The sequence below is a fragment of the Condylura cristata genome, unplaced genomic scaffold (assembly GCF_000260355.1).
Source record: "Condylura cristata isolate star-nosed mole 26May11 unplaced genomic scaffold, ConCri1.0 scaffold00025, whole genome shotgun sequence".
Lineage (NCBI taxonomy): Eukaryota > Metazoa > Chordata > Mammalia > Eulipotyphla > Talpidae > Condylura > Condylura cristata.
The window spans coordinates 18,286,559-18,308,332 of record NW_004567126.1 but is presented as its reverse complement, the minus strand read 5'-3'; the positions used below and the strand labels follow the sequence as shown (position 1 = coordinate 18,308,332).

The window sequence follows — 21,774 nt, the reverse complement described above, 5'->3', positions numbered from 1 at the left end:
GGCCCGGGGCGGGAGGAAGGAGACCCTGGCGTCCCAGGGGTCCCGGCTGGGGCAGACGCGAGGGGCCTGGGGGGGCGCTGGCTTTGGCCCCGCCTGGGGCAGGATGGTGAATCTGGAACCCTTGCACACAGGTGAGGGGCGGAGGGGATGAGCTCTGACAGGTGTCACTGCGTCCGGGTTAGGGGAGGAGAGGGACGCCTCTGGGTGGTGGGGAGGGGAGGGGGGTTCTTAATTCCCAGCGGCCAGGAGAGGGCAGTATGGATAGCGGGTCTCCTGAGTAGACAGGTAGTTAGATGTTTGGGGGAGTTTGGAAATGAATGAAGGTGGGGGCTATTGGGCGGGAAGTCTTAAGTCCCCACTCTGGAGAGTGTCAGATGTGTGGGACTAGCTGTGCTGAACTGCTGTAGTCTCCGTGAGGTACCCAGTTGGCTGATTGCAGAAGGGCGGCACACTCATTCAGCCAGGGGTGTGGGCCTGGGAGCACATAAGTGAGGAAAATGCATGTATCCACATGTTCCATTTTGGTGTCCGCGAATATATGTGAAGTGGAGGCCTCATGGTGCACTCTCTCCGGTGGGCTGGAGGGGGGCCTGGGGAAAGTGAGGGGGCGAAGCATTCTAGGAGACACACCTGAGGGAAGTGCCATGTCACAAGTGTATTGATTAGGGCTTTTGCAAGCACAGGTCCACAAGTATCTCTGAGGTGAGTCTGCCTTTCCCCAGGTGTGTTGGGAGAAGTGGTGGAGGCGACCCCATGTGCGAAGCTGTGCCCACCCACGTGCTCTGTTGGTCATACAGGTGGGATGTAGTGCCTGGTGGGGCTGGGCAGTCTGTGTGCAGGTGCCGGGTGCTCTGTGGGAGGAGCAGCCTGCACCTGGGTCTGTGGGCTGCGTGTTTGCATGTCTGTGTCTGAGAGGGGCCGGTGACAGACACCATGTCCCAGGGATTTAGGCCCCAAGCCTTCCTTCCCAAAGGGTTGGAAACCAGGAGAACGAAATGCTTTTCCAAGAGTGTGTCCTGTCAGTGAACGATAAGTGGGCATGGCATGAGCCAAGCCCCTGCCCCCTGTCCCCCATCCCCCCATTCACCCTTGACCCCTCCTTCCATAGCCAGGCCATAGCCACACTATCAATCCTGAAGTGTTTTCTTGGTGTCAGGATGGGCCTTTTAGACGCCCCAGGGCTTATACAGAAAACAGACTTGAGGCGAAGAGAGCTAAATCTGATTTGGCCATTTGAAACCAGCAACTTGCCTTTCAAATGGGGCAGCACCCTAAATGATCTTTATTCAGGATACCAAGGTTGTTGACAGGAATTGTTACCTACTCTGCTTTCTGGAGGAGTCACAGGAAGTGTGGAGGAGGCAATTCTTCTGACCTATCCCAAAAAGCAGAGCCGGCTGGAAGCGTTGGCTATTCTGACACCTACCAGTTCTGCTATCACACAGCAATGAAGGCTCAGGGGTCCCCGGTCCACGGTTTCCCAGGCACGGTCCATACAGGACTAGGAAGAAGGCAGACCGACAGAGACGTGTTGACTTTGAGTGGATCCCCAGGTGCCAGGACATGCCAGGAAGGGCTGGTGAGGCAGGAGGGACCGTCCAACTGGGTGTCATCCAATGTTTGAGGAAAGTCTGTTTTCAGACCCTGTGGCACCAACATGGAGCCTGGCACACCCGGCTCTCCTTCCTGCACTTCCCACTGGAAGGCCGGGTTTGAATGGGAGAAAGACTCCAGAAAGGTGGCCTCCCTAGTGGAAAGCTCTCTAGGACCAAGATCAGAGACTTCCTGGGGGTTTTCCACCTCATTGTCTACTTAATGGAGGCTCCAGTTCTGGGGGAAGTGGGAGGAGGTGGGACAGCTGGGACCCAGCAGGGGAGCCGCCTCGAGGCTGAAGGATCTAGCTGAGAGCCAGAAGGAGTGAGGCTGAGACAAAAAGTGTCAAGTCCCATTCCTTGGCTGTGGAAGAAGTTCTAGAATGGTGCCTCTCAAAACAAAAGCCCAGTGTCTGACTTATCCCTGCCACCTACAGGCAGGGCTTCTGGACACAAAGGGGGAGATGGAGTTAAACCCAGGTGGTGTCTCCTCAGGATGGGATCTCCATCCTGACTCCTCTCTCTTCATCTCCTTGCCACTATACCTCAGCGTCATCTTTAGTGCTCCCCTCAGGATTGCCTGGGCCTCCCCATGAAGCTTTATAGTTTCGGCACATCTGTGGTGTCTGGTTCCTCTTTAGAGGCACCTCAAAGGAGTCTCTCAGTTTGGAACTTTCTATCTCGTCTCTGACAGGGTTTTCATTTGAGGACATACTTTGCTGGGCCTGCTCTGTGAACTTTTCAGTCTGGGATTGTCTTTGTTTTTGTGGGGTCTTTCAGTGTGGACCCTGCTATGGGGGCTGTGAGGGAGGGCCCTCTGTGGAGTGTCTCATTGTGGGACCCTCTCTAGGGTCTCTCAGTCCAGGATCCTCTGTGAAAACTTGGTCTCGTTTGAGTTCTAGATTTCCCATAGCAGTAATCCTGTATCCTGTTCATTCTCCATAAACAGTAATTCCCCTGTGAATTCCCAGCCCTCAGCCTTTGGATACTCCTCCTCAATTGATTTACTGGGTGGAGGAAGGAGGGGGAGCAGGGCACTCAAAGGAGAGCGTGGGCTTATTCCCGGGTCCCCCACTCAGCTCTACAGCACTGCAGCCCTGAGTCAGCCCGTTTTTTTGCTCTGATAACCAGGGTGCAAGCCATGATTCAGGTTGGCCTGGGGCCTTAGCACTTTGTACTTTATAGAGCATCTCTCACACCGGAGCACAAACACCTGAGAGGGCATGAGGTCACCAGACACGGGGGCACCCCAGCTAAGGAGGGACTCCCGCTCTAAGGCCAAAAACAGGCAGAAGGGTAGACAAGAGTCAGACACTTAGGCAGACAGACAGCTAGAGAAGGAAAGAAGAAAATAGTGGTGGAAAATAGCCAGCTGAAGAGAGGACATCTGGTCGACCCCAGGGCACCACTTTGTCTGCCCTTCTCACTGAGCTATTCCCCATCAGAGTTGGGAAACCAGGGTCACATCTCTTAGACTAACAAAAGTGAGAGCTCAGAAATGCCATTTGGGTTGGAAATACCATTTGGGTGGGAAGGCCTCATGGTGAGAAGTGGATTTCTCTTGAAGGAGAGCGAGAGAAGCCTCCTCTAGGGAGCACTGAAGGCTTGGCAAGCTGAAGTGGGATGGTGGGACCCTTGAAGTTTCCCTGGGAATGTTCCCCATCAGTGAGGGAGGAGTCAGCAGGGAACTCTCCCCATCTTAAAAGATGAAGATGAGCCTTGGCAGAGGGTAGGTGGGCCTCTACTTTCCCAGCATTACCTGGGCTCCCTCTCCCTCCCAGGTTTAAGAGGTTCAGCTTGAACCCCGGGGGGGGGGGAGGATCCGATGCCCCTTGGACTTTCCTCCTGTGGGCTCGCAGATACATCCTGGGTTGCAGACATGTAAGTGGAGCCAAGGCAAAGGGAGGGCAAGGCCAACATCCAACATCCTCCCCAGCTCCGGAGCACAGTGGTGCCAGGAGAGGCAGATGAGGGTCTGCAGCTGGCATCTAGCCTCATGCACCAAGCAGCTGAACCTCCCCAGGGGAGGGAGTGATGGCAAGGAGCCTACTCAGTCCCTGGCTGAGATAAGAACAGTGAGAAGCCCAGCCCCACCCCACACCTCTCTCATTCACCCCCGGCAAGTGCTGTCGGACAAGTGAAGGGTTACAGCGTCTCGGGGAGTTTCGGTGTTGGCCCATTTTTAGGCTGAGACCCAAGAGCTCGTTCCACCCATCGGCCTCAGCCTCCTACCCAGCTGGAACAGGTTCTCAGTTTCTTAGCATCCTATGGAACTTAGGAAGAGCCTTCTCGTTCCTCCCCTCCATTCAGCTCAAATCCCTGTCCGGTCCGCAAGTATCACCATGTCTTTCCTGCCATCGGTGCATCAAAAGAACAGATGTTCTGGCAGAGTGTGGGGTCTTTGATTCCTTCAAAATCTATTTTTGAACATGATTAGGTTACTTTTTGAGTTAATGTCAAGGATGAGTAAGATGACTTCTGGGTATGTTTAAAGGCACAAGGGGAATATGGTGCTAGAGGAGGGTTTGGTTACAGGTATAAAATTTGGCTTAGCTCCAAGACCGACCCATCTTCAATGTCAAGAGTTTGAATAAGTTGATTTAGCAAAGCTGATCAGCATCCCAGCCTTGCTGCCTCTTAAATTCTTCCTGTCTCTGCGAACATTTTTCCCAAGAAGCCAGAGTCAGGAGAATGTAGGTGGCTTCCTCGTGGAAAGGACAAATACAATTGTGTAGAGACAGAGTGTTAAAACTGTGCATTGTGATGGGATTAGAGGGACACGGGGACTAAAGTGGAAATGTAAGTATCTTTGTAGTAAGTTTGTTTATTCCATGCTGACTTTGTGCCAGTTACATGCGATGCAGTTTTCATTCAGTATTTCATTTCTTCTGCAGGATAACTCAGGGAAATATCTTAACACCAATTTTTTAGTTTCAAAAGTCAAGGTTCAAAGATATACCCAGGGTTGATTGTCCAGTTAGTTAGCATGACACTTTGATTAAGTCCTGGTCATTAGCCCCAAACCTCATGCTCCGAATTCCAAAGACTACTGCAGCAGTTTACAGACCCACTCAGGAGGACTCGCCCCCTCCCCACCCCCACCTCCTGCACCTTCCCAGTAGTTTCTGATTTTTTTTCTCAATGCTGTTGAATCCCTGAGGGGAAGTGTGAGCTGCAGGCTGTGAGTGTTCACCAATGCCCAGCTCAGGGGCTGTCTTGGTGGGCGGTACAAAGCAAAGGCCATTCTCCATTGGAGCGGAAGGCCCTGGCCCAGAAGCCCCGGGTAGATGTGTCCAGGTGGCCCACCCTAGTTATTCTGCATGTTCATGCATGACAGACTCACAGAAAGTTTCAAACTGCAGCAGGAAGGACTTAGGTTAGGCTCCGCAAGTGCCTTTCTAAATGTAGTACACTGGGAGGGGTGTTGAGGATGGTGATAGGGTTTCCACTGCCAGAGGTCTGTGCGGTCCATGAGAATGTCCAGGGCTGGGAAGTTGTCCCTTTGTATTTACCTGGGTGTCGTCAATTTATATTACAGTGCATTTGTATTTAGGGCATTCAAAAATATTCCTTAAGCCATGGTGACCCCTAAGGTGACTTACCTCCTCCTCTGATTCTGGGGTGTCCAAGGACTGAAGGCCTTCTGCTCTCCTCATCTCTGTCTTGCTGGGCGGGGCAGTCATCCCTCCTGCTCTGGGTCACTACAGCCCCAGGGGACCACAATTTAAATCTCTGTCAGAGTAGCACAAGTCATTGTCCTTTCAAAAAATAAAGGTCTTTTCCTGGGGTGGAGGTCCACCCATTTCCCTCATCCTGATCATCTCCAGACCTCGGGGCGTCCAGACTGCCAACTGCCTGATTACCTGATGCAAATGAACACAGCCTGCCCAACTGGGATTGGCTGGGGAGCTGGTATGCAAATTGTTCACGGAGACTTTATCTGGTTTGAAAGAGTTAAAGTGCTGCCCCAGAGAAGAGGGTGGGGGGTAAGGGGGGGTCAACATGATTTGAATAAAATATTCTTCAGTCTTTAACGGCTTCAGTATTTGGGTAGTTTAATAAGGAGAGGAGCCTGAGAGAGTGAGTTAGTTCAAAGTTGCCTCTTGCCTTACTCTCTGCTGACCCTGGAGGAGACTTAGGGGCCTCTTAGGTGGTGGCAGCTGTCTGTTGTGGGTAAATGTTTAATTTATTGTAATGAAGCAGGGCAGAGAGGCCGGAGCAGCAGCACTGGGGGCTGAGACTGGCCTTCTGTAGGTAGTTTCTGTCTGTGGGGCACTGACCCGCCTGCCTTCCCCTTTTCACTGAGCAAGTTGAAGGAATAAGAACCAAGGTAAGGACCCCCCCAAAGGGCCAGATCTCCAAGCAGGGCAACCCAGGAGTGAGGGTGTGATCCTCAGACAGTGCGCTGACCTCTGAAACCAGACAGTGCAGAGGCAGGAACTGGGGGAGAAAGGTGAGGAGGGCAAGCAGACTCTCGCCTCCCCAGTGGGGTTATCACGGGGAGAAAGGGGAGCTGGATGTTTCCTGTGCTGCTTTAAAAATAACCCCCCTACTCCTTCAAAGAAAGGAGGTCTGAGAATGGAAAGTGTCTTCTCCTATCTCCTGCTGTCCCCCTCCCCTTGTTAAATTTTTACCAACTGTGCCTGGTGATAGAAGGAAGTGGCCATGAATGATGGGAAGAACAGGAGAGACCCTGCAGTAGCACTGAGGAAAGAGGGAGAGAAAGGCAAGGGAAAGGAGGCAGGAGGAGGGATACGTGCCCCAGAGCTTATGAATATTCTAATGGTTGTATGTTCGGGAATCAGGAATTTGAAAGTCTGATGGTTGTTGTAATTACACATTCATCTCTGCTGTTTCGTTAAAGCCACATATGTCATAGCAAGAAAAATTGTGACCTGTTATTAAAATCAGTGTGCTTTCCTTGCAGCTATCAAGATGAGTGGGGATGTAGCTGATTCCACGGATGCTCGAGGTACTCTCAGCCAGGTGGAGACAGGTAAGGATTTTCTCTTCCCGGGAATGGATCGGCAGAAGCTGTGGAAATTGTATCTCCTCTTGGCTGGGTCTTTCAGCCAATCAGACCCCAGAGCTAGATCTTAGGAAAGAAAGAATTCCCTGGAGACATGGCTTATACCTTTGGAACCTGCAAACAGGAGAGAGTGGTCTGTCGTGGAACAAACCTCTGGAATAAAGCTAGGAATGGGCCAGAGCCGTCAAAACAAAACAAAGCCAAAAAGTTAGAGAAGAGATTCTCTCCTGATGGGCCATTCCAATGGCCCCTATCAGTTGCCAGCTCTGTTCCCAGCGGCTACGAAAGGTTGTCATTAATAGATGGGGACCGGGGCCCTTTCACACCAAGTTTCTCAATAGTCCTGCTCAAGGAGCCAACCAAAGAGTGCTTGGCAAGAGTTTCTCTTCCAGATTATGTGCATGTGGGTGGTAGAGAGGAAGGCTTGGTGCCTGGAGATGACTTGGCTTTGTAGAGAAGAGAAAGAGGTCAAGAAAGAATTGAGAAGAAAGTTTCATAGCTCTCTACTTTTAACTCCATAGTCCAAGCCTTGCTTTGAAAACTCCATATAATTAAAAAGAACTTAAAGGATGAGTATAAATTGTAACACCACCAAATAACTTTAATAGCATCCCAACAAGACCTCAATTAGTCTTTCATCTGGATCATTAGAGACAGAGAAATTAGAAGTGGAAGAGAATCGATGTCCCCCAGAGCTAAACTCTTTTCCCAAGTCCTCGGATGCAGTCTAGTTTTGTTCTTGAGGTGAAAATAACACAGGATCAGGGGTAAGATAATTGGGGGTCCCGTGGGGAGGGCATCTGCATAATGCATTTGCTGCAAACCTTTTGCCCCTCAATTTAATAATGACACTGTTTATTTGCACAGACAGAGCTTATTTTACTTTCTGTATAGGGACAGCAGAACTAGGAGACTGTGTACCAGTTGCATCCATTTATCATGGATTTGTTAATTGAGATTATTTTTGCTGAGAGCCAGTCTCCCCAAATGAGAAGACAACATCCTGCAATCTCAAGAACTTGAACATGGCTGTAAGTTAGCTGGAGAAAGATGGCATCGTCTCTGCTCTGATATTCTTCCCGAGAGAAAACTCAGTCTAGAACTATGATTCAGAAGCTGGCTCATCCATTCCTGGAAGCAGGCTGGCTGGAGCCAACTGTGTTCATCTGAGCTATGTCCCCAGATATATGGGGGTCACAGATAGGCTGGCACCGGTGCTCTGTTATTAGTTACATGAACCAAGTAAGGGTAGCAGTGTTGCGAATGAGAAGGAGCTACTTTGGTAAGCCAGGAGGCAGGGAGTTCAGATCTGAGTTAGGAAGGTTAAGGTGTTGTGGACAGTCTGAACAAATTCTGGCCTCCTACCTGGGAGGGGGCAGCTTATGGGTGGGGGTGCTCTGCATAAACTAAGTTGAAGGAGAAAGAGTCTGGACATTGGCTGGGGCTTGGGGAATCTGACTCTTTTCAGAGTAACTGCCAGTTCACGGTGCGATCTTAGATCAACCTCTTTGCCTTTCTAGGAGGCCCAAATAGATGACCTTTGAAGAGGAAGCATTTAGACTCAGGCAGACTGGGATAAAAAACACAGCCCTATTGTTTACTGGTTGATGATCTAGTAAGCTCATTCAGCTTCGCCTCTCCTGTAACTGGGCAGCATTCGTATCCCTGGGGGGAGGGTGGGGGGGGGGTAAGGGTGTGTGTGGGGGGTGTGAGCGTTCTCAGAGATGACTTACAGCCCAGGTGCTGGGCATGTGGTTTCAGTGGCCCCGTTTACCTTTAAGGGCATCCTGAAGCTACTGTGATTCTGATCTCCCTTTTACTCAGGCCAGGAAGTTACTTTTGTTCCTTTCTCCATTCAGAGAAGAATTCTGGATGGTGCCTCCTGGCCCCCAGTCCCTGGGTCTGGGACTTCTTCATCTCCAAATCTTTCTCATCGAGGGGCTCGGCTCAGTGGCTCAGTGGCATCCATACTTGGGTGATCATCAAATTACTGCGTGTTTTTAAGGCAAGAAAAAAGAGGTAGCTAATTAAAGTAACCAAACTTCCTGGAAAGTCGTTCTGACTCATTTTTAAGAGAGGAAAGCTTATTATGAGTCACAATGGTTAGCAACTTCATTTAATGGCTTCCTTTGGATTTTTAAAAGGACGATTCTCCTTCCCAGCAGTGCATGAAATACGGGGTGGTTGGTGTCTGGTTTTTAAAGGAACTATAAACAAAGGTGACCTAGAAAGCTCAAGCTCCCTGAGAGCACCTCTGGGTTGCATGAAATCCCAGGAGGGTGGGATCTGGGCAAGGGAAGTAACTTCTCCACCCACACTGGCTTGTCTGCAAAAAAGGGCACCAGAGGCCCAGACGCAGACCTCCTGGCTGGCAGGGACCTGGTACAGCTGCCCATCTTTCCTTCCCTTCTGCCTCTGAGGACTCACAGCACAGATGAAGGAAAAAATGCCCAAGACATGGGGGCTCCCCGGTGGTGTAGGGATGAAGTCTCAACTCCACGGCCTGAGTTTGATCCCCAGCCAGGGAGCTGACCCACATGGTGCAGCAGTCTTCTCCTGTCTCGCCCGCTGCTCCCCTCAGCAGTGTATTTCAGTACATCTGCCTGTTCTGCTCCCCACTCTTTCTCTGTTGAATGCTCTTACCCCCACCCTACCTATGGCCTGCACCCCATTTCTTCTGCACAAAAAGACATACATAAAATCTTTAAAATAAAAAAAAGAAAAGAAAAAACCTGTCCGAGGTCTCAGCGCTTCTTTGTGGCAGCACCAGGGAGCAAAGCAGGAAACTGGGCTGTCCCCTCCACGCCCCTCACAGCTCTGCAGCTGAGCTGTTGTTAGATTTCTAAACCATCGGCCCTTCCTTTTAACACCCTCCCTGCATTTTTGAGACTGAAACATTTCTTTTTCTCTCCTCCCCTGAGTGGCTAAGAGTAGGGCCCTACCCACCTTGCCAGAGTCACCAGGCCCATAACAGACACCCCAAATGCCTGTGCAGCCGACCCATGACTCCTGGCCCGCTGGTCACAGTGTGGGCTCAAGCACACAGAAGGCCAAATCCCGTGGACTGGAGAAGGAGAAAAAGGCCAGTCACATTCCCAGAGCATCCACCCCAGATCCAGGTACATACGTGAGCCCCAAACTTTGCATACTTTATCTTCTTGCTATCCCTGTGTTCATCAGTGAGAAGCTGTGACTCAGAATGAGAAGCAGACACCCAGAATCACACAACTTCTAGCTAGGACTCTGGTGAATCGGACTCTGGTGTGCCTGGCTCCAGGCTCTGCTCTAACTCCCTGCAGGTTATTGGGCAAGTATTTCCCTCCCCAGACCTTGATTTTGCTCCCCACGGAGGACGGATTTGGGCTGGATAATCTCTAAGAATGTGCCCTCCCTTCTGCTTTTCCAAACTCTCTCCCTTCTGTTGCCACATCCTGCATTTGTGTGTAGGCCTGCTCAGGGCCGGGCTCTCCCTCCCTCCTGGCTCCCTCAGTTGTCACTTTCTCTTCCATCCACCTTCCCTTTCAGAGCACTCCCCTCTGACCCTGGCTGCCTTGCTGTGGAGTCTTGGATCCCCTTCTCTGACCTGACCTAGCCCCTAGATGGCAGCCCTCCCACTGCCAGCTTGTATCCTCAAGAAGGTGAAGCCTGTCCTCTGGGAGCTTTCCTCTGAGTGCAGGAGTCACAGCAGTGGGGAAGACGTGGGCTTGTGTCTGGAAAATATGCTCTGATGCGTCACGCATTTGACCTTGGGAGAGGAGGTGTCATCATTCCACTTTGCAGATGGGGAAACTGAGGCTTGCAAGGGAGAAAGTGTTAGCTGATATGCCCCTCGGCCCCATATCCACGGCAATTAAACCTGGGCTTTCTAGTGATTTGCTACCCAATGGTCATGACGGAAAGCTTGGGGGCCAACACAGGGCACCGGGGATGAGGGACACAAGGGTGGTAGCATCAAAAGAGATGCCAATCTAATGGAGGTGGCACAGGCAAAAAGAGCCCCTGGAGGGTGGGTGGGGTCTAGTTCGGCCAAGAGGCAGAGGCCTAGACGCGGGCCAGGCTGGTTTGTTGGATCAAAGAAGGAAATGGCTGAGGTCGCCTCACTCCATTGGAGTGAACTGTAGAGGGTGGAAGTGTGGAGAAAACTCTCCTTCCTCCCTTCATTCTCCCTGGGGTGTCAGCTAACACTTTCTCCCTTGCAAGCCAGTGCACCAGTCTCCACTCCCACCTTTGCCGTAAGTGACTGAGGAGCTGGGTGAGCTTGCAAACCGAGATGACAGTGGAGCAAATGTCTTGTCCTGCTCAGAGGTTTGGGAAGGAACGAAGGAATCGTAAGAGGAGTCGGGGGAAGGAAAGAGATCTCGCAGGGTCTGGGTTTTGCCAATTGTCCCTTCTTGTCCAGCTGCCACTGTCCTAGTTGTAGGTGAAGTGACTAAAATCGGTCTCGCTTCCGGAAAGATCAGCCAGGACTGTTTGTGGCGTGATGGCCATTTGCAGAAAGTCTCCCCACTCCACCTGAGACTGTTCCGCGTGGTGTTAACAAGGAGTGGACCTGATTTCGTAGGGCAGCTCAAAGGAGGCAGAGGAAGGCTCGTGATTCTCATACGGTTCCAGAGAAAGAATGAGTAATTGACCCAAGATGAGAAACTCCTGCTCAGTCAACGCATTCCCATCCCTCACCATCTCCACCCTACTAGTGCCCAAGCAAGTAAGCTGAAGATAAACTGTCTCATCGCAGCCAAGAGGTGAGGTTTGAGGCAGAAGCGGGCAAAAGACTTTTAGGGATGAGAGTAAGTTTCGACCCAAATATTTATTGAATGAAACTATTCCTACCCCCGCACCCCCACTTTTTAAATTAATGAAGTACCATTGTTTTCCACCTTTGTTAGCATTCTGACAATATAGGGTTTATCCCCAAATTGTGACTATCACAGGTCTCCCACCACCGACGCACCCACAGTTCTCTGCTATAGACCATTGTGCTCCTTCCTTCTCCAAATATGACTATCCTTTCCCTGACAGGGAGGAGAGAAGAGATCTGGGAAGTACTTGGGGTGAGGCCAGGGCTGGGGAAAGCACAGAAAAGAGTCCCCAACTATATTGGCAGCCCTTTGTCTAAGAAGCTTCATGAACACACATATGTACCGCTTCCGCTTATGATTATGATAAACGACAGAGCAGGCTTGAATACACTTTGAAAAGTATATTCTATGTACAAATGCAATCCAGCGCGAGGCTGATAGTTATCAGAAACATTTGAGGCAAAAGGCAAAGCTCTGTCACTGATGGGGGGGCAAGTGATTGTGGTATGGGAGGAGAGGGTTGCTGGCGGAAGTGGAGCGCTGAGCTCCATGCCAGCCAGGTGACTCTGGTCTTTGCCCTGATCTGTACCTGCTATTCTGGATGGGAAAAATGTAGTCACTCCAGATACCCAGGGGAAACTGACAGGAGGTCTCAAGGACGAGAAAGGACATTTTGTACATATCATTCTTCCTTTGAGGACATTTCAAAACCTCCCAGAAAAGGAAAGAATCTACCGTTCTTAAAGATTTTCTTTTTCTTCATTGATCCTCCATCCTTAAGCAAAGCTAACCCCACACTTATCTAGGCTAATTATTTTTGTATGAGGCAATCCTCGGTGCTAGAAATCCTTTCTTAAGTCTCACCTAAGGCCTTCATGTTGCAGCTCAACTTCTGTTGCTTCTTGTCCTGGTCTTCTAAAGCTAAGTAACTTCCATTCTGCCTTGTTTCTGAATTCCATGACAGGGAGATTAGAAGGTACTAAATTGCCACTCAGGCTGCATACTGTGGCTCGAGACTTCAGGGGAGCTGGCTGTGGTAGTTGAGATTGCCCATCTGCCTCTACCACTCAGAAAACCTTAGCAAACAGCTCTACCAATCATCGCAACTAGCCACCTGCCTTATAACTACAGATGCTTTCCCACCCGTCATCCCCAAACCCAGCCCCACAGTGCAACACGCCGGGATCACACTGCTATAGGAGCCAAGAGTAGCTAGTGGGCCCCATCCTCTCTTTTGGAGTTCTCTACAAATAAATGCCCCATTACCGGACCCTCCCTGGTGGCGCAAGAGGTTAAAGCGCAGCACTGAAACTGTCCACAGCCACTGCAGTATGAGTTCCATCCCAGCCAGGGAGCTGACCCACAAGGCGCAGCAGACCTCTCCTGACCCACCCACTGCTCCCCACAGCAGTGTATTTCAGCCAGTCTGCCTGTTCTCCCCATTCTACCTCTAGTGAATCCTCTCTCCCCTGCACCTCTGGTCTGTACCCCAGTTCTTGTATGCATAAGTAAATAAATCTTTAAAAAAGAAAGAAAGAACCCATACCAACTCTGCCATCCCCAGAAAAATCAGGCCTCCTTCCCCTCCAGCCTAAGAGGAAGAAAGCAAGGGAGGTCATAGGGGTGCCCTGGGGTGCCGCTTGCCATGGGGGTGCCCTGGGGTGCCGCTTGCCCTCTGGGGATCCCCTTTGATTCAGCCTCAGTGGTGAGGCCCTGGAGCGCTACTTCACACACAGTCCGGTGGTGGGCAGTGGTTTTATTTCTTTCTGTCCTGTCAGGGCCAGTACGTGAATGTACCAGGCGAGAGTGTGCTCGACCAGACCCACCACACAGCTTCGACAGGGCCCCGCCCGCTGTGCACCTGCACACAGGGCAGCAGCACCATCACCAGCCTGGCCATGGTGTGAGCAAATCCTGAAGTCTCCCTCTGTGCTTGTACGTACAGTGTGCAGAACAGTCCTGGCTGCCGGTCACCCTTTGGGGAGCTCGGCCCTAGAGGGGTTTGCAGTGCATTTGCCCTGTCCTATGGCGCTCTGTGAGCAGAGGGTCCATCTGACTCTGGATCCAGCTTATGGTTTCCTTGACACTCCTCCTACTCCCACAGTAGGTGATGGTGGGGACACCCCTCGGAAGAGGTAGGTCCTAAGCCCGCCTTGTTTTACTGGCAGGGGTGGAATGACAGCCCCATACCCAGACTGGGAGACTGGAGCCAATAAACTTTTGTGGGCAACAGCACCCCAAATCAGAGTCCCTCCTCCCCACTCCCATGTAAGTAAATGCTTTTGTTCTCTTGGGGCTACTGTCTTTGTCAAGAAACAATTAGGTCAGTGAACACCTAGTGTGGAAAAGTGCTGACCAAGAGGAAAAAGAATTTTTTTTTAAAGATTTATTTATTTATTCATACAGAACTAGGGTACAGGCCAGAGATGTGGAGGGTGAGAGGATTCACCAGGAATAGAGTGGGGAGCAGAACAGGCAGATGATCAGGCTGAGGGGAGCAGCGGGCGGGTCAGGAGAGGTCTGCCACGCCATGTGGATCTCCTCAAGGGCAGGCGGGGGTCGAACTAATGCGGAAGTGGCTTTAGCTTCTCAGTGCTGTGCTTTAACCCGCTGCGCCACCAGGTAGGGCCGGAAAAAGAATTTAAGGAGAAATGACGTCAAATAAGCTTAGACCCAAGGGGCTTCAGGAGCAGCTCAGATCTAGGCAATGAAGGGCAGACACACCCTCCCACCCATCTCCCAGTACACAGACAGACAGACACAAACACGTGAGAACACAGCTCAGACTCCCTGGGGCCATGCAGGGGGTGCTGCTGGCAGACCTCCTTTCTGGGGGAGAGCCTCTTCCAGAGGGGTTTGAGACTATGGCTGTGGCAAAAACATTGGCTATCTATCAGGCTGTGTGCCCCTGTGTTCATGCCACTTGCCCAATCTTCAGGAAAAGTTGCCGAGGGGAAGAAGCAGCCCAGCCCCCTCTCATGCCTGCGCCCCACAGCGCTGCTGGGGGTTGGGGAGAGGGAGAGGAGGCTGGAAAGATTCTGGCTAAGTAGACTTAGAAGGGATGTGAGATCACAAGAGTTGGGGTTCCTTTCCCCCTTATGCCTGCCTGACAGTCAGCCGGGCCACGTCAGGGAGTGACCAGAGTCCTCAAAAGCTGCTGAGTTTCATTCCTAGGGACTTCTGTATTCCCTTTTGGCTCCTGCATGGGTCAGTGTTCACTGGGGGAGCTCTAGGGTAACAGCAGTCTGTGAGGCTCCAGGAGGCAGGCCTCTGTGCCAGGCTGGAAGCATGGGAAACAGAGCTGCAGGTATCTCCCAAAAAGGACCAGTGCTGTTGACTCAAAAAGTAATAGGTGTTAATTTGCATGGCATTTTACATACAGGTTCCATGCAGTGCTTCCCACCTCCTACCACATGCACCCCAGTTTTTTTCCTCTGCCACCACCACCCCCTCTGGGGGCACCGAGATTCCAGAAGTGCCCCACAACCATCTAGTCCATTTTGGGATTAACCCTGTCCAAGACAAGGTGTGCCCAGTCCAGATTTGCTGGAGAGGCAGGTCTGGGCCTAGCTAGGCGTCCTCATTTGGGCCACCCCATCTACCTCTGTTCCACTGTGTGGCCACCGTGGCCACCCCCAGCAAGGAGTACACCCACCCTCCTGTCTGCAGGCTCTGGAAGAGGAACAAAAAATCTAAGCTGGAGAGCCCAGAGAGGTACCAAAAGGAAAGGAAACCCAGTGGTTGCTATGACGATGGGGTCCTGGTCCCCGATTTGCATAGGGCAATGATTTCCATACTGCTGGGCGAATTTCCATATCCTTGCCTCAAAGCCTGTTGGGGCGGGGAGAGGGGAGAGGAGAGAGGTCATTTGAAATTCAAATGAGGATGATTAAGGTTTTCTTGAGGAGGGAAGCGCGGACAAAAGGGGTTTAGCAAGCCGGCTGGTAAAGGTCTGCTCCCGCTCAAAGTTATCAAAGGGAGGCGGCACCCAGCTGGCTGGTCCCACCCGTCTCTGCAGGTCCCTGGAGACTGGCTGGGCCGACTGGGCTGGGCGTTAGTGACCTCTGCCCGTGGGAGAACGAGCCTAGTCTCTATCCTGTTCTGCCTTGGGCTGTTTCCCTGAAGCATCCTGGATATAGTTGAGCCCAGAACTCACAGGACCCCTCTGATGACTTCTAGTTCTGGGTCCAGGTGAACTCTCAAGTATCTCTCCCTGTACTGAGCTCAGACTTGTCAACTCAGTTTTCGACTCAGTAAAATTGAACAAAGATTGGAGCTTTCTGGTGTGGCAGAGGAGGAGGGAGGCCAGACGCTCTGGACCCATCTCTCTTACCAACCCGTGTCTTTGGGGAAGTCCCTTCCCATCTTTGGGCCTGAGTCCTGCACTGTCTGGAGGACTCTGAGTTCACGTGTAGCTCTAAGATGCTGTGTTTTGTGAGGGCACGGCCATCCTTCCCACACACCAGTTATTACTTACAAAACACTTGGACAGTGTAAGCTGCTGCACCCCTCATTTCCATGAGTGTGTGGGGGCGGGGGGCACCCCTGCCGCCCAGTCTACCAAGACTCATTAAGAGCGTGGACTTTGGAGCCAGAGTCTGTATTTGAATCCCCGCCTCTCTGCTCACTAGTTTATGTGGGCTACTTACTTAATGACTCTGTGCTCGGGTTCTTCTTCTATAAAGTGGAGGAATAAATTACACCTCTTCTAAGTTGCCACGAGCTTTAAATGAGTCAGTGTTTAGGAAGCACTTAGAACAGTGTCCTCCGTATAGTAATGCTGGTTGCTGGTGACCGTATCAGAAGGACAAAGTGCCCACATGGTGGGACGGCAAGCCAGCAACCAATCTAGGAAAACTCAACTGGGAGCATGGACCGTCCCTGCGTAGACCTGCCTGTGAATTCGCTCATGGCCGCCCACATCTTGTCTGGGTGTCGCTGAGAAGCGTGCTCAGCAGGGGCCCCAGGAACAGCTCCCAAAACTGAGTGGTCACCCACTAATAGCCCTCCCAGGGTGGGGCTCCCTTGTGTAGCTTGGATTTGACTTCCCTTCTGAGGAAGAAAGAGAGGAAACTGGTGGAAGGACCCCCCGCCCCCGCTGCACCCCCATCCCTCACCTCTGCCCTCCTTGCAAGGCCAGATTCAGCAAGAGCCCATGTCATCTATTACTGTGGAAAATCGAAAGGTCCTTTCTTCTTGAGCCTTTTATTTTTTTTTTAAGATTTATTTTATTTATTTGTGCATGTAAGAGCTGGGATGTCGGCCAGAGGTGCTAGAGTGGGTGGTGGTGAGAGGGACACCAGAGACAGAATCGGGAGCAGAATAGGTGGATCTTCCGAAATACACGGCTGAGGGGAGCAGCAAGGCAGACAGGAGAGGTCTGCTGCTCCACGTGGGTCACCTCCCTGGCCGGGGATCGAACTTGTGCTGCTAGTGGCTGTGAGTAGCTTTTTGTGCTGAGACTTAACTCTTGTGCCACCAGGGAGGCCCGCCTCTTAGGCTTTGCAGCAGCTCCTTCTGCACCTTCTGGTGGCGATTGCATGGTACAGTGTAAGCTGGAGGACAAGTAGATTTGAATCACCAAGTCTACTCGGTGATTTGGGGGTAAGAAGAGCATCTACTCACAGGGTGTCTGCAAGGATTAAATGCTGCCATGTGCATAAAATGTTTACTGCAGAACTTAGGGCGTAGTAAATGCTCAATAAATGTCAGCTATTAATTAATCCTTATTATTTGAAAACAGTGTTCTGCTGCCAAAATATTTGCAAATTCTCTGATCTAGTTCTATTCTCCTATTTTTATGGCAGAAGAGACTGGGGTCAAAAAAGGGGAATGACTTTCCCAAGGTCACAGCTGGAGTTTCAAACTCCTATTTCATTACAGAAATTCTTTCCCCACCCCAGAGGCTTGTTTTTATTTTTATTTTTTATTTTTCTGTCTTATTGCCACTTTGGACAAAGCCTCTCAACCCTGCCTCCGTGCAGCCCTCCAGCCCCAGGAAAGATGGGCAGTGTGAGTCCGGCAGCCTCACGAAGGAAAGGACATGGTGTCTGGACTCAGCCCACGTGCAACTGTCTATTGAGCCACTCTGGGCCTCTGTGTCTCCTCTGGGGCAATACAAGCTCTGCATTTCCGGCCCTGCAGACCCACAGGTGGCATGAGGACTAAATGGGAACTAGAGATGAGTGAAAGGGCACTGCCAAGCACAGGTCAAAGCTGGTGCAAGCACGCTGGCATGCACAGGGGCCCTGGAGCTTCCACCTCCAGCTCATTCCCTGCAGCCCTGGCACAGTGATCCAGCCTCAGTTTCCTTATCTGTAAAACAAGTTGTGAGAAATGAATGCAACAAGAGTTTCATATCGGTGGCGACTTTCAAAGTGTGGGTTGTTCTACAAACGTGAGATAGCATCTCCAGTCTAAGCTTTCTTACTGCACACGCATCCCTCTGAGCCATACAGAGGACATCTTGTCTCCTCTTCCGCCCGAGCAAGCCCACTTCACCCTGCCCTGGGCAAAGAACTGGAATAAGGCACTGAAGCCTCCTGAGCCTCTTCCTCTCTCAAGGCGAAGTGAGGGTCGATCCCTACAGAATGTTGTGGAGAGCCAGGTTGGAGCTCTGGAGCTTTTATTGCTGCATAACCTTAGCTGGGTCCTTTTCTCCAAGACTTAGTTTCTCCACCCTTCAATAGTGGCACTGCACCAAGGCATCTCCCCTGGAAGATGAAAAAGCAAGGGAGATGTTTTCCTCAGAGGTGCTCCTGGGTGTGACCAGAACCCTGGCCCCAGTTCCCAGGTCTCTTCCCTTTGAAGTGGAGTTTGTTTTCCAGTGTGGAGACTGAGCGTGGACACTGGGGCATCTAGAACTCCTGGCCTTCTTCCTTGTATAATCTGAGTCCCCTCTTCCTGAACCTGGCATTGACTGCCCAGGATGCTGGCTCATGAGGCTGAATGGCTCGTGACCAAGTTCGTGCCCAGCTGGGGCTCCATGGTGATAACGCTGCCATTGTGGCCGTGAGGCCAGCTGAAGAGGGGGAAGCAAAGACATCCCCATCTACACTTAGAAGAAGTTAGGGGATACAATTCCTAAATACACATTAGATGAGGACCTTGGTGAGGAGCTTTTCACTTATCAGAGACACATGACAGGTTGCAGGGAGAAACTGGCCAGACGTCGTGTTCCTCTTAGTACAGAGTTGCCGCGAGCACCTTCTGTCCACTGTGGCTGGCCCCAGGCTCCTGGGAGCTGTGGAAGGAACTGAGAACAAGCCTGTGGGGTCCAATCTCTCGCCAGTGCATGTGGAGAAAAGTTATCAAGACACTCCCACGAGTCATGTCACAAGGAAGCCCTGAGGTTGGACAGGTCTCTGCCATTTCCTCCCTGGGAGCAGAGAAGCAGCAGCTACTCAGATCGGGAGGGAACCTGAGCGATCGCCTGTCCTGGGTCAGCAAGTGGGTTTCTGACAGTGGATAGTGGCCACGTGTAGGGAAGGGAAGCAGGTATAGCCCACTGGTAACCCGTTACCGATGACCACCCTGGACTCTGCCTAGAGGTCTTGCTGCATCTCGGTGTTTGCCATTGACAGCTACAGTGGTGAGCTGACTTGACCAAGGACACTCAGCTAGTAGAGATTTGCAGCTCCCAACTTCGGGTCCATGCTCTTTCCACAGTCCTACACGGGGCTACCTGGGTCCTCTTTTTCAAGTATCTTCATCAGCCGCCCCCAGGTTTTTCCTGGGCATTTCCCACTCCTACAGAAAAGATGGCAAGGGGGAACGTTTAAATTGAAGGCTCTGGAGATTAAAGTCCAATGTAAAACAGTCATTGAATTAGCCCTCCAGCTGGGTTTACAGTATTTTTTTCTGTCCAAAACTTCCAGCATTAGATAACAGTTCTTTAGAGAAGGGAGGCGTGTGCCTCATGGGGTCCTGGAAGAAATGGTGTTGACTAGTTCAACTGCACGCAGGAAGCCTCTTGCTTTGCTCCGCTGGTCAGCTGCCCGGGAGCATGTCCAAGGTCCTGGTGACTTCAATAACTGCTCTTCCAGGAAGTGCCCACAAGCTGCCAGGCAGTCATACTGGGTCACTGGAAGTCTCACTGGATCGCACTGGGCTCAGAGCTGGTGAGAAGAGCAGTCCATAAATGGGAGCGGTTCAGCCTCATTGCTGAGTGCTCTCTGCATTGTTTACCAGGCAGAAGTGAAAAATCCTGCTTGAACAGTTCTCCATTCTTGTGCTTCCACCTCCCTCACCCAGAGAATTGCTCCCCAGGCAAACTCACATCCCAGGGCTGCCAAAGCTATGCAAATCAGCAGGGCCTGCCTGGCTAAGGCTCAGAGGTGGGTAAAGCAGAGAGCTGGCTGTGCTTCTGCTGTGGCCAAGGTCCCCAAGGCAGCTGTTGACCAGGTGACCGCCAAACGTCAAAGTGGGGGAAGGCTGAGGACACTCAAGCACACCTCCTACGGACAGGTCGTAGGTCCTCAGGACTCCACTGGGTGTTGTGGGCACTCTGGTCTGTCTGAAGTCCTGGGGCTACTCTCTGCTTCACTGTGCCTTTCAATCTCATTCAATCCGGCTTTCTGTGGCCTGGATCCCTGGAACTGCAGCCTGATCTCTGGCAACACTGGATGCTCTTTGGTGTCGATGAACTGTTCTGGGTACTGTGTGGGACCATGTTGATGCTGGCATTGGGAAGCTAAGACGGGCTTGGTCGCACTCAGGCCAGAGTGGGAAGAAGGCACACAGTGGGGCTGGAGGTGGGGTGTTTGCCTCTTCTCCATCCCCAGGGTTATTTCCAACCAGGCCCGTATTTTAAAAGCTCTGTGACGTCATTTGACCTGTTGAGGTTAAACTGAGGAAACGGGGTGAATAATGATATCTCCTCTTCCTGAAGGGAGGGAGTGTGCCCTGATGATCTCCTGAGGTCCTGCTCAGCAGGTGTTTTTTCCCCTCTTGTTTTCTTGCCATGGAGGCATCTTGGCCCAGAGATTCCCAGGGGACAATGAGAATCAGAGAGGTCTGGAGAGATCCCAACTGGTGACCCATCGACACTGGCATAGATGTCATCCATTTATTCCAAGGCCTCCAAATGGGGGACTTGGGGGCCTCCTTGGTGAATGCTTTCTGCCTCTCCCCTCCTGTCCCTCTGTGTCCTTGTCTGTCATGTATGTGCAGAAATAATAGGACAGAGAGAAATGGTGAGAATTATTTGGCCCTTGCTGTGACTGCAGATATTGTAGACAGTGACCAAGGGCTTTTTTTTTTTTAATTTATTTACTTATGCATACAGAACTGGGGTACAGGCCAGAGGCACAGGGGCAGTGAGAGGATTCACTGGAGACAGAGTGGGGAGCAGAACAGGCAGGTTGATGAAGTACACTGCTGAGAGGAGCAGTGGGCGAGACAGGAGAGATCTGCCGTGCCATGTGGGTGAGCTCTGGGGCAGGGGTCAAACTAACACTGAAGCGGCTATGGCCGGCTTGCAGTGCTGCGCTTTAACCCACTGTACCACCAGGGTGGGCCCAGCTCCGGTACACTTCAACCAGCTCCATTGAATCTTAAGACTTTACAGATGCAAGGCTTGTTGGAGGTTACCTGAGGGCCCCCTCTTGATGCTATCAAATTGTGCCTCAATTTAAAAACCACTTCTGTAACATTCCTGAAATAAGCAGCATCTGCTTAAATATTCCCAGCAACGGGAGCTCTGTCCATGTGAAACTGCAGGTTTTACTGCTAGACAATCCACTTTCTACAAAATCCTTCTTCCACTGAGTAGGAACACACTTCCCAGAAGGTTCCAACATGGGCCTTTGTTCTGCTCTTCGGAGCTAGAAGCAAACCTGCTTCCCTTCCATGTCAATATTTAGGGAGGAAAAAAAAAGTCCTCCGCCGTTTATTTAAGCACTTACTAGGCACCAGACATGGGGCCAGGTACGTCCAAATGTTCCCTCATTGAATTGTGCAGCAAAACTTTGTTTTTAAAATCTTCAGACATAAAGAGAAAACACAGTTGAGTGCGCAGTCACCTGCCCATCTAGATTTAACAATTATTTATATTTTGCTGTATTTCCTTCACCTATTCTTTCCTGAGATATTTTATTTTATCTTTTTATTGTGGACCTTTTCATTCACACACACATAAGCGAAGACTAGCGTAACACCTCTTCTCAGCACCCGTCAAATTTCTGCCATGCTTGTTGCTGGGATATTTTCACATGAAGTATAGATGTTAGGACTTTTCTTTTTTCTTTTTTAAAGATTTATTTATTCATGCAGAACTGGGGTACAGGCCAGAGGCTCAGGGGCGGCGAGAGGCTTCACCAGAGACAGAGTGGGGAACAGAACAGGCAGATCGATG

At 51.2% G+C, this 21,774-nt stretch overlaps 1 protein-coding gene across 1 annotated transcript in view; it reads left to right on the top strand.

Annotated features, from left to right (window-relative positions):
- The first annotated feature begins 103 nt into the window (after nucleotides 1-103).
- POU2F3 (POU class 2 homeobox 3) overlaps nucleotides 104-21,774 on the top strand; it is a 73,936-nt gene continuing 52,265 nt past the window's right edge. Inside the window, exons 1-2 of the mRNA XM_004688818.1 lie at nucleotides 104-131; nucleotides 6,520-6,588. Of these exons, the coding sequence (XP_004688875.1) occupies nucleotides 104-131; nucleotides 6,520-6,588 (97 nt within the window). The remainder of the gene's footprint in view (nucleotides 132-6,519; nucleotides 6,589-21,774) is intronic.